Genomic DNA, 12,760 nt, shown 5'->3' with positions numbered 1-12,760 from the left:
CACCACCACCACCACCACTACCACCACAGGGCGCTTGCTGGTGGATTTCATCAGTGCCTCCTCTGCCAGCCTCCACCCAGCGACTGGGAGCCATGTCTGTGCCCAGGCTACTGCCACACCTTTTCCCACAGGGTTGGATTCCCGACTGGGAGTGTCTCTTGAACTCCCTTTTGGTAAATTCCTTGGAAATAGTTTACAATTCTTTATATCGAGTTGTTCTTGTTCAAGGTGCCATGTGGTTTTGCTCTCCTTTTGGGCCCTGGCTGGTACAGAAGTGGTACTGGCAGTGGTCCCCAGAGACCCTGCGAGAAGGATTTTAGAATTGGGTTTGGTTGTGTTCTCTGGCTTCCTTCCGGTGGGAAGTGGTGTGTTTGTAATTCACGACAGGAAGTGGCATCACAGTTCGATCGCAGTGTGATTTGTGGCTGATTGGGATAAAGGGCCAGCTGAGCCGAGTACCTCAGGACCCAAATGCCTGGGGCGCGTGACTCCTTACGGCAGTGACGGTGCGGGGTGGCTTCTGTCTGGAGTCACCTGGTTCGTTATCATTGTGAACTCTCGTAACAAGGTTAGCAGAACATTTTTAAGTCAACCTGGTAGTGACATTTGCAAATAGATAACCTTAAAAGAAGAGACCATTAACACAAAATAAAAATAATTTTAAAATTTGAAAGATATCATCACACATACTTACTCTTTGAATTTTTACTCTGAAAATGAAATTTCAAAGCCCACAAGGTATCAGTTACTTTATCCAATGGTCTCATCTTTGTTGGGTAACAAATATATTCCAGATACAGCAAAAATCTTTTGTTGGCATTAATATCCATCAAATTGAAAGTGTTTAACCAAGAGCACCTTTAAATGAGGCATCAGTCACTGATCATTCATATAAGCTTGTTTTCTTTTTTAATCATGGGAATATCTTTTCTCCTTGTCCTGATTCTGCTTTTGCTTTGAAACCTGTGTTGCTTCTACTTCTGATCTTAGACCAGTTTCTGAATCCAGGTTGGAGTCTTCCACATCAGCTTTCTCCTTTTCTTTTCCTTTCTTCTGTTAAACTATTTGCAAAGCACCGAGATGCACAGCAAATGCTCAAACGGTGGAAGATGCCAGAGAATGTTGTTGAACAGCATTCAGGTGACATTTAGGACTTGCAGGGAGGCTGAAGCCACCGCACAGCCTCATGTGTCAAAACTGTCAATGAAGAACTTACGTAGCCTTCCAAAGTTGTAATTCTTTTTGGAACACCACTCATAGAAATTATATGGAGTATAAATGGGTATAACCTTAAATATCGTACTTGCAAGAAAGACCCACCGTTGGCAGGCAGGGCTGTGGCCACACATGCAAAGCATGGGAACAGCTGCGAGGAAGCCTGAGCAGGTGGGGGCCACTGCTCCCCACACGCTTCTGTCCTGGCCCCGCAGGTGCCGGCTTTGACTTTTGATTCTGCTTTTCAGTGTTTCCTGCTCTTGCTTTCAGTTGATGTCAGTAGATTCCTTCAAATATGTAACATCTCTGTGTCAGATTGTTAACCTTGAGTTCCCACCGAGAGAATTATAGTACTTTTTTTTTTTTTCATTTTCCCTGTACTGTTCTGGTTCCCAAAACTCATAGAATTGTACTGTTAGAATTAATGAATTGTATTGTAGGTAAATTATATCTGAATATAGTGACCACAGATAAATGGCCACAATTGTTTTCTTTTGTGCCATCAACAATATGAAAATTTATAAGAAGCTATCACTTACAATAGCATAACTTATTTGAAATACTTAAAATTATAAGGAAGTATAAAGAGCTCTAAGGAAAATTAAGGGACATTATAGATTTAACTATATTGGCAGAGATTTCTTGCTTGTAGGTTAAAGACTCAATATGGTGAGGATTTCAGTTCTCCTCAAATTGATTAATAGATTCAACCAAACCACATTAAAATTCTAGCATTTTTAGCCTGCTATTTGGGTACCAGAATTTACACAGAAAGGCTGTGAATAGAAAAACCAGTCAGTGGACTTTCTCTACTATGTGTCAAGATTTATCTTGAAAATATAATAGTTACAACACTGGGCTAATGGTGCAGGAATGGTCACAGGTAAGTGGAACACAATGGAAAGCCCAGTGACAGGTACCAGTATGATGCAGACACCTCTGTATGAGTGTCTGTGACAGAAGCGCTGTGGCCGATCAGAGGGGAAATCATTGATATTCCACTAAATCATGTTGAGCCCTGAGCGGTGTGGCTCGGTTGGTTGGGAATCATCCTGCAAAGCAAAAGGTCACCAGTTCAAGTCCCAGTCAAGGCACGTGCGTGGGTTGTGGGTTTGGTCCCTGGTCCAGCTGCGTTTGAGGGGCAACTGATCAGTGTTGTTTCCTTCTCTCCCTCCCTCCCTTCCTGTGTCTCTAAAAATAAATAATAAAATCTTTAAGAATAACTAAAGGAAGAAAAATAAATCACGTTAAGTAGCAAAAAGGAGAGTGGGCTACTACCTCTCGTCAGCATCCCCCCCCTCCAAAGACTGTTGTATTGAAGTGTTAGAAAGAGAAAACTGGAATGCTTTTAGAAAGAGTATAAACTACCCCCATGGTCGTGGAAAAGCTTTCTTTGAGACACTGAAAGCATTAGCTGTAAAGGAAAGGATTGATAAACTTGTTGGCTACCTTAAAATGAAAACAAAAAACTTGTGTTATCAAAAGGCCATTAAAAGTGAAAAGAAAATATTGAGTGGAACAGTACTGTCTGTTCTCCAACAGCATTTGTTCTCCTACAACATTTGTTCTAGGATGCAAATAGGCTTCTATGTGATTAGTAAATAGGAAGGAGAACACTGGCAATTTAACCAGGTGATACGGGTTTCATTCTTATTTCCCCGAACAAGCTCATGCTTTGCATCAGAAAGTAGCAGTGAGTGAACAGAATATACAAACGCAGCTGAGGGACACACAGACCATACAGGACACACACCCTTCTCAGCTTGGCCTCTTTTCGCAAACATGCACTTTATCTTAAAGCTGCTTATCGTACGTTTTGCCTTATCGTCATTGTTCAGTAGCCTCGCCCTCCCTTGTTCCCGTTTATCGGGCTACCTTTTCTTTTCATTTTTTTAAAGACTAGGTATTATATTTAGTATTTATAGTTAGGAATGTAACATAGCTTTTAAATTGCATTCATATTTTAATTAGGATTGCTATTGATTTGGTAATGTTAGAAAGTTGCCGTAGCTTTTGAGAGTTCACACCTGACCCTATTTTCTCCATAATCTCTGATGTGTTTGGTGCACGATTTTGCAGAAAGCACTGTTTCGAGAAAGCATGTTTCACACTTCAGCTGAAACACATGTATCTGTTGTGCTTCGTCAATATTTAGACAATTATTTCACATTTAACCTCTCTGCACTTAGAATACATCTTCAGTAGGCGGCATCTTCCAGTTATACCTGCCAGAGTTTTTGGTGAAGGGTTGGGGATAAAACAACAGTGCTTTTCAGAAGCTGGTGTTTTCTTAGATTTGACGAAATACTGTGGTATCCAGAAAGTAAAGAACTACACAAGATATTTAGAAAGACAGGCAACCTAGGCCCTGACTGGTGTGGCTTAGTGGGCTGGGCATCCTCCTGCAAACCAAAGGTCACCGGTTCAATTACAGGTCAGGGCGCATGCTCAGGTTGCAGGCTCGGTTCCCGTAGGGGGCGTGCAAGATGCAACGATGTTTCTCTCACACACTGATGTTTCTCTCCCTTTCTCCCTCCCTTTCCCTCTTTCTAAAAATAAATAAAACCTTAAAAAAAGAAAAAGAAATGACAGGCAGCCCAGCAGAGATGTGGCAAAAGACTTGAACAGCCACTTCACAACAGAAAAAAACCTCTGTGGCTAGAAAATATATGAAAAGGAATGTGTCATCTCATAAGGCAGTTGCTCAGTAAATACCTGGGATGCTTTTCTGTACTTATTAGCATGTTGACCAAAGTTTTAAAAACCTGGTAAGTGTTGATGTGGACATGAAAGTATGTCTAAGGTATGATTCCAGTCACATGAAGTCACAAAACAAGCACAGCTAAGAAATGCTTAGAAATGCCTTAGTTAGTTAGTAAAAACATTTTAAGAAAAAGGTAGGAAGTCATCACCAATGTCGAGATGGCGGCTACCTCTGGGGGTCGGGGGAGGGAGAGAGTTTGGGTTGAAGGCGCACAGTAGGGCTTTGGTGTCACGGCGATGTTGTTTCTTCACCTGCATGGGTTCGCTTTCTTACGACTCGTTTAACCTCACATACACACTTTATATATCCTTCTGTAGACTTTGGAATAAAAGTAAAAAGGGGGATGAGCCGTTCTTCTGTCCAGCGTTGTTGGCAGGTCAGGCAACAGGAGCCTTGACCATGGGGGTTAGCGGAGTGGGGGCTACCGATGAACACAGCTAACCGTCACAGTGGCGTGGCCGGGGCCAAGGCCCACCCAGAGGGGCCCCAGAGAGGGCAAGAGGAGAGCAGTTGGAGACGGCGAGTCAACAGAACTTGCTGGAGGCATTTCTGTGTAGGAAAACTATAGTGGTGACTGAAGGGGCAGGAAGCTTTATGTTAAATATATTGAGCGTCGGATAATGCGCATGAATTTTCCGGGATGCTGAAGGCAGCTGGGGCAGGTTGGGGAAGGGGGAGGGTTTTTTATGTGTATGGGATGACATTTGAGGGGAGGAAGTAAAAATTTGTAATACTGGAAACATGTATGTTGGACTCATGCGTAACATCTTGCATTTATTCATGGAAAGAAGCACGAACACCATCTAGCTCAACAGCAACTCTGCAGAAAGGGGGTGAGACCCACAGGGAGCAAGCGTGTGCCTAAAATCCTGCCGTTAACTGTAACCCCCCATGAAAACTCTGAGTTGCTCCTGCCCTTTGGGTCCGTACTCTTTTTATGGTGTTATCTACAACATAGTTGGCTCTTAAATTGGGTTTTATATAAGCATTATATGTTACAGTAGAGTTTATTTGGATAACCTTTCAGTTAGCCTTTTCTGCATTAACAGACCACCCCAGATTTAATGGCTTATAGTGACCATCATGTTTGTATTTCTCATGATTCCACGAGTTGGCTGAGCTCAGCAGGGACCACTCACGTGGCTGTTGTCAGTGGCAGCTCACCTGGGGTTGGAGGGGCTGAGATGGCCCCACTCGTGTCTGGGCCTTGCTGCCGTTTGCTGGCTGGGACCTCTCATCGGTCAGTGGCCTAGACTGGACTTCCATACTGGCAGGGGGAGCATCCCAGCAAGGCCACCGTGGAAGTGGAGACTCCTGAACTTACAGTGTCCTGTCTCCCACATTCAATTGTGCAGACAAGTCATAAATCCAGTCCAGATGCAAGAGGTGAGATGACAGGCCCCATCTCTCCAAAGACAGTGATGCAGAGCATTGTGGCTGTCGTTTTCACTTACCACAGATCATTACAGATTTTGAATTTAATCATTGAGTTTATGTTCTAATGTTAATTTTTACTTACTGTGGGGCTAAAAGCTGTTGATTTGGAGGAATCTAACAATGCAGTTTTAGTCAACACATGAGAAACAAAAATCTGACAATGAAAAGTGTGTTATGTTAAGAAAAAAGAATTTATGTTTTCCAGATTTTGTATCCTTTGTAGTGTAAAGTAGATAAATGATCATTTTTATTAAAAATATGAAGGGGAAATCTATTGAATACAACAGTCTTTGTTGCTTGGAATGAATGTTAGCATAATCATTTTCTGATATCATTACCATTGATGTTTTATCATCACCTTTGTGAATTTTTCTCACATGTTATAGACTATAATAGAACGTAATAACAATTATGAAGTAAGAGCAATAAATATTTTCCCATGAATGAATTATAATAACAGCGTATTGGGAGGCACTGTGCTAATTATATTGGAGTGAACATTTACTCAATTTACTGGACAGCCATCTGTACCGTGTTCCTGTGCTGATGCTCACAGTCTGCCGCTACTTGGGGCCGTCACTCTGAACCAAGCAACACGGGCCCCGAATATTGCCATGCCCTGGGTGGACCCAGGGAAGGCTCGCTAAAGAAACTTCTAAGCCAGGACCTGAAGGATGAGCAGCAGTTAGCTGACGGAAGTGGGAAAGGGAATAGGAAGTCTTCAGGGGAAAGGAATGGCTTGATTAGAGGACTGCTTGGTCTTGGAGGTAACCAAGTGCAAAAAACAGAAGAATTGAAAAAAAATCTACGATGCTAACATCTAGAATGTGGAAGGGGTGGGGCAAGAAAGACACTGGAGAAGTCGAGTCTGGGTTTTATGCCAGGGATCATGAGAAACCAACGATGGGTTTAATGTCTTTGCTGAGATTGTTTTAGAAAAGTCGCAGCTGTGGTCTGGGTAAGGGGTGCAGCCAGGGAGAAGAAAGGAGGCAGGACAGACCACAGCCGATGACAGGGGTTGGGTGAGTGTGAGAGCCAAGGGCAGTGTAGGAATGCTGGAGGCATTCAGGAGCCGGAGTCAACCGGGTTGGGTGACTGGAGGTGGAGTGCAGGGGGGAAGCCAGGGGGACCCGGGGCTCTGGCCTAGAGTGCTCTCAGTGAGGGGGGGTGGCGGGGAGGGCAGGTGTGGGGAGGCCTCCTGGCACAGGACTTGCCGCTACACCCCAACGCTATTTCCAGGTTGAATGCCTTGATCCCTTTTTTGTATCCTCTAGTCTTTGAAATGACATTTTTAACATCAGTTCATATAGTTACCAATTCTTACTCAGTAAGATTCAAAGGGAGCAATACTGCTATAACCTGAATGTATACCTTGGGTCTGAAAGAAAGGTTTTACGGCTGACCTTTGAACGACACAGGCTTGAATTGCACGGGTCCACTGATACGCAGGTTTTTTCAATAAATATACAGTCAGCCATCCACACTCCCAGGTTTTGCATTGGGCATCCAACCCAGGGTTGAAAACAGTGTTTTCCGTCTGCGGCTGGGACTGCACAGATGCGGGGGGCTGTCTGTGTGCATTGTTCTGCACCCTGACATGTAAGGCACTGGAGTGTCCATCTAGTTAGGTGTCCTGGAACAAATCCCCGTGGATACTGAGGGGGGACTGTAGTTAAGTTCGGGGGAGTCAACAGCTATACCTGGATTTTCACCTGTGCGTGTGGAGGGTGGGTGTCAGTGCCCCTGACCCCCCGTGTTGTTCAAGGATCAACTGTACTTCAGTAGGAATTCATTAGTGGCCTGAAATTTAGTGTTCTGTTGCTGAAGTTCATTAAACCGTTTACCTACTGCTTAATTTTTTTAACTGCTTAATTTCATAATTAACATTTGTCCAAGTTTTAAAAATAGAGTTCATTAAAAGAGGTTAATTTTTTTCTATTTTGATTGTTCTGTGCCTCTAGTAAGAACAACACTAGTTTCTTTTCTCCAAGGAAGAAAAAAATGTATAAGATAGCTACGTAAAAATGAATCTGTTATTAGTGGGTTATATTAAGAAATGATAATTGAGGTTTAAAAGAACTTACTGTCGTGCCCTAAGGTCAGCTCTCCTGGACACTGAGATGTTGTAGTCCTTGTGGTTTTGAACTCCACGGCTCTCTGCAGAGTTTATGAAAGACTGACTCCTGCGTCGTTTAGTGTCCTGCTTCCACTTAGGAATGTTAACTCGCCTCAGACGTCTGGTCCTCGTCCTTGTCAGTACAGTGGTCTGTTCCCCCCATGTGTGTTCTCTAGGCTGCACTGTCTATTATTTGCAATATTTTGTAAGTTTAAAAGTACTTTACAACTTTTTTTTTCTTGTTTTTTTTTCCCTTAGGCACCACAAGGGCCCCCAGGGATGGGGAAGTGCCAGGGGTGGACTATAATTTCATTTCTGTTGAGCAGTTCAAAGCCCTGGAAGAGAGTGGAGCATTGTTAGAAAGTGGAACGTATGATGGTATGTCCTCAGATGTTGACAACAGTGACCCAGAACACTATCTGAATTATGATTTTGGACTGGAATTATGATTTTACCAAACAACAAAGTTTTCTATCGGTTTTGGGGAAAATTTGTCTTTTAATTAGGGTATTTGTAATTCACTGGTTAAAATGAGATTAAACAATAATCAAAAGCATTTCATCATATTATTAAGTCAATTAGCCCTGGCTGGTGTGGCTCAGTGGATTGAGTGTCGGCCTGTGAACCAAACGGTCACAGGTTGGATTCCCAATCAGGGCACATGCCTGGATTGCAGGCCAGTTCCCAGTAGAGGACACTCGAGAGGCAGCTACACATTGATGTTTCTCTCTCTTTCTCCCTCCCTTCCTCTCTCTCAAAATAAATAAAATCTTTAAAAAAATAAATCAATGATGAGCAATATACTGAAAATATTAAAATTAACTAGTTTGCATATTTCATAGTAATTCACATGATTTGAACTCAGCAAGTGTTTGTAGATTGCTTTCTATTTGTGATTGAGAATTAAAATACTGTACACTTTTAAAAAATCTATGTATACCTTGGCTAGGTTTGAGAAAGATGAATATAAAATTGGGGAAAAAAACAAGAAGAACAGAAAAATTGGTTTTCTTTTTATATCTCTTTCCTCTACCCACTTGATTCTAAGAAGTACAGATTTAAGATCAAGTTCAGTTTTTAAATGATTCTATGGTAGATCCTGTTATTCCCTAAGTGACACTTCCCTGGCAAGCTTGTCCACTCCCGTAGCACCCTGTGCTGTTGTATCATTGCTTTATCGTGCTGCTACCGTAATTGCCTTTTTCACAAGCTTGGGGAAGGCAGTTATGGTGTCTTTGTTACTCCATATTATCTTCCGTGCCTAAGACGATGTTCAGTAAAATCTCACTTTTATTTCAACATATCCAAGTATGTGTTTGTGTCCCGTCCAAAAGGGTGCTTCTTCACCATTTCTCTCTTTAGCAGCTCGGTGAGTTGAAAATGGTAGAGACACCATTCGCTTCCTTTTCCTTGCAGTTCCCATCTAGTCTGTTACCAAACCCGGTCCTTTCTTCCTTTGCTGCAGCAGCTTTTGCAACGCCTTTCTTCTCACTTCCCCACGTCATGGTAGGCCCGCTGTGAGCTCAAGTCGAGGGCACCGGGTTAGTATCATTTGTTAGTATCATTTCCGTTTGTCCCCTCCATCCTGCCATTGCTACCCAGCTGCCGCCCTCAAGCACAGCTCTGCTCGTGCCCTCTCTCCTCCTGAGAATCTTCAGTGAGTTCTTTTGGCTGCTGAGTTTGACCCAGCTACCCTTTCTGGACTTAGCTCCAACAAATTCTTCCATTTGTTCCCCTTTTTTTGGACCCATTTTTTAAGTATCTGCTATGTGCCAAGCGCTGTCACAGAGACTAGAGATGCTGTGGTGAACAATACCGAAATAATACTGTCTCAATAAATCCTATGCTTAGTGGGAAAGGCAGTCGGAACAAAGTAACTATAAATTGAGGTGTTATGAAGGAAACAAAAACAAGGGATTTAAAGAAAACCATAGGAATGTCTTACTTAGATAAGGTGGCCAGTGAAGACTTCTCAGAGGAAGCAGCAGCTACTTATTTTTTATTTTATGCAAACAGCCTACTCTTTCTTCACCTCTGCCTTAAAGCCAGCCATTGCAATGTGTTTCCCATGTATGTTTTTGTTTGTATGTGTTCTTGCAAAGTGTGTAGTTGTTATTTCCATCCGGACTGTGTTCTAGGTCTCATTCAGTTATAACTGTCTTCACTTGCCGCTGTGCTTTGAGTCCTGCACGTGGCTCTGCTGCATTAGCGTGCAACTCTCTGCTTCCTGGCTGCTGTCTAGCGCTTTGTTGTGAATCCCCTGCATCTCACCCAACTGCACCCCTGCTACTGGGCTTCAGATTGCCTCCAGCTCCCCGTCACCACCCATTAAGTTGCAGCAAACATTTCCGCACATGTCTCCTTACCGACCCATGTGACAGTGTCTGGAAGACAGACCCAGGGCAGACTTGTGGGGTTACATCCTCTGCAGTCTGCGTTCCCACCAGCTGTGCGGGAGGGCCTGCTGCTCCCGTAGCAGCTGGAGTAGTGGCTCCGCGTCCTCAGCAACACCGGGCCTTGTCCAGCTCTGCAGTGTTGCCAGTCTGGTGGTTGCAGAAGTGCTTATCTCATTTAAACTTCGGTGTTTCTGGACGCCAGAGAGCTTGAGCATCTTTTCCTCTGCTTATTAGTTTTGGGGGCTTCTGCAAATTGTCTATTTGTTTGCTTTGTCAATTTTTTAAAAACGGGATCTCAATTGCATTCCAGTTTGCAGACATTCCTTAGATATTTAGATATGTATTTAGGTATTAAATCCTTATCTGATATAGATGTTTTCTCCCATTCTTTTACCTAATAATCTTGTCCTGTGTCTCTTCATTAAACAGAAATCCTTAGTGTGTGTTTGCCCAATTTATCACTGTTCCCCTTAAGACTTGTATTTTTGAAGTTTTGTCTAAGAAGCCCTTCTCTGCCCTGAGGTGACGAAGATACAAGTCTACATTTCCTTCTGCTAAACATAAAAACATGTTACATATTTGACTAAGTAGCATATTACATGTCATTAATTACCATATGCTCAAGTCAAAGGAAATGAAAATTGAAATATCATAAACCATTTCACATCCATCATACTGCCAAAAATTTTAAAGCATGATAATGGAAGGAAATGGAAACTCCTCCCATACACAGCTGGCAAGAGTGTAAAACGAAACAGTCCCTGTGGGGCAGCTAGGCAACAGCTAGTAACTTCGAAGGTGCACGGAGTTCTAGCCCAGCAGTTCCCTCTCAGATGCCTGCCCTGGAGCGACCCTTGTCTGCGGGCCTGTGTAGGTGGAGTAGTCTCTATAGCACCGTGCGAGGCAGGGAGGGGATGGAAACAGCTCTCTTCTGATAGGGGAATGGATAAGATCCCCTTTAATGTGTCCATTAAAAAATGGGCTATTTTACAGCAGTTGAGTGAACTAGAATTGACATGTCAACAAGAATAAGTCTTAGAAATATAACTGTATAAAAAGAAAGTTGCCCTGGCTGGTGTAGCTCAGTGGATTGAGCGCCGGCCTGTGAAACACACGATCGCAGTTCGATTCCCAGTCAGGGCACATGCCTGGGTTGCAGGCCAGTTCCCAGCAGGGGGCGCACAAGAGGCAACCATACATTGATAGTTCTCTCCTTCCCTTCCTGTCTAACAATAAATTAAAAAAAAGAAAGTTGCAAAAGGACACATACACTATATTGTTCAGAGAAAAGTTACGAAATGTTATTAAGAACACTATGAGGCTTTTATGAACAATAGTATTTGTATTTCATGTGTGCATATACACATGTATTTGATGTATACACGTGCAGGGACGTGACACGTGCTGACCTCAGGATAACTCGGAGAGAGCGGGCAGGACGGAGACTGGAAGTTAGGGCTCTAATAGTGTATGTGACCATATATATCTGTCCTGGGGGGGAAAGGGGGGCCCGAAAGAACCTGGCAGAAGTTAATGTCTGGAGGCTGTGTAAATACAAATAAGGAGGTTTTCTAATACTACCCTAATACTGTTGTCTGTGATTTTATGTATGTATTTTGCCATGCGCACCCATAGCTTTTGTGCACGTTATACACAGGATTAGCGTGCCCATTATCATGCCTGTGGCATGCAGTCATTATACCCAAGTATAATACGTATCCGTATTTTTCCTCAAAGGTTTGGGGAAAAAAGTGCGCATTATACACGGCAAAATACGTTATGTCTGAAATATCTAAGAGTTCCATTGTAAAAATGAAAATACCTTCAGAAAAGAAAAAGAAAAAACTCCAAAGCAGCTTCAAAAGGATGAAAAAATTCATTAATAACTATCATCAGAGCTCACAAACTTTGTAATTTTATACCTTGCTGTAATCTGCAACCTTGATGTTTTCTAACAACTCAAGTAAAATAGATAGGTTTACTTACATGCAATGCTTATTATTAAAGCGGATGCTTTTTTTAAAAATAAGGAAACTGCCAGAATTTATTGTGAAGTCTCACAGCGTTATCAATGATTATGAACAACAATCACAATGTCCTGAATCTTTCTAATTTTCACCCTGGAAAAAAGATAAACTTTCTAGAGCTAGATAATGATTGCTAAGAATACACACTAACATGTGTTCCTAGTAAAAGTCCCATCCTTAGGAAAAACGGACCTTGGATTTTTGTCCCAGTCCCTCCCGGTTCCCTGGCAGTGAGATCACGGGGCGTCACGTGGGAGGTGCCGGCGTGTCCTCTTCCCCACCCAGACCTCAGCTGGGGGCGTTTCCCTGCCCTGTGCCCCAGGGAACTGGGAACTGGCTTTCTGTCATCGGTTCCTTGCTTGACTTCCGGGTCAGAAAGTTTGCTGAGGTCCCATTAGTCTGTTTTAATACGAACCTTTGCCTCTGTCTGCACGGCAAGAATAATTCCATTCCAAACCTGGATTTGGAAGCCAGGGAGCAGTGGAGTGGGGGAGAGGCAAGATGTAATTGAAAAGCTTTCTAGTTTGATTTCACTGTTTTGCTTTGAGTATTTTAATAACAGTACCACCTGAAGTCAAATTTCCAAAGAATTTATCTTAATGCTTTCCCCTCCAAAACATGCCCGACCTGTGGTAAACTGTGCTGTTTGTAGATGTGACATGATGTTACGATCAATAGCCCATGCTTTTTCATCTAGGAAAAACCACCCCATTGTACACCCCATTAATTTACTTCATGGGGATGAGTATCTTCATTACCTCCTCAGGAGCCAAGGAATTTGTTTAGAAGATGTGATTTAAAAAAC

General features: G+C 42.8%; 1 protein-coding gene across 4 annotated transcripts in view; it reads left to right on the top strand.

Annotated features, from left to right (window-relative positions):
- MAGI3 (membrane associated guanylate kinase, WW and PDZ domain containing 3) overlaps positions 1–12,760 on the top strand; it is a 184,782-nt gene that overhangs the window by 112,615 nt on the left and 59,407 nt on the right. For all 4 annotated transcript variants that reach the window (XM_053656000.1, XM_053656002.1, XM_053656001.1 and 1 more), the window contains one exon: positions 7,791–7,910. In XM_053656000.1, coding sequence (XP_053511975.1) covers positions 7,791–7,910 — 120 coding nt within the window. The remainder of the gene's footprint in view (positions 1–7,790; positions 7,911–12,760) is intronic.

This window comes from Artibeus jamaicensis, unplaced genomic scaffold (genome assembly GCF_021234435.1).
Source record: "Artibeus jamaicensis isolate MK-2021 breed Jamaican fruit bat unplaced genomic scaffold, CSHL_Jam_final scaffold_1689, whole genome shotgun sequence".
NCBI lineage: Eukaryota > Metazoa > Chordata > Mammalia > Chiroptera > Phyllostomidae > Artibeus > Artibeus jamaicensis.
Note: the sequence above shows the minus strand (reverse complement) of the source record. Positions and strands in the feature narration are given on the sequence as shown.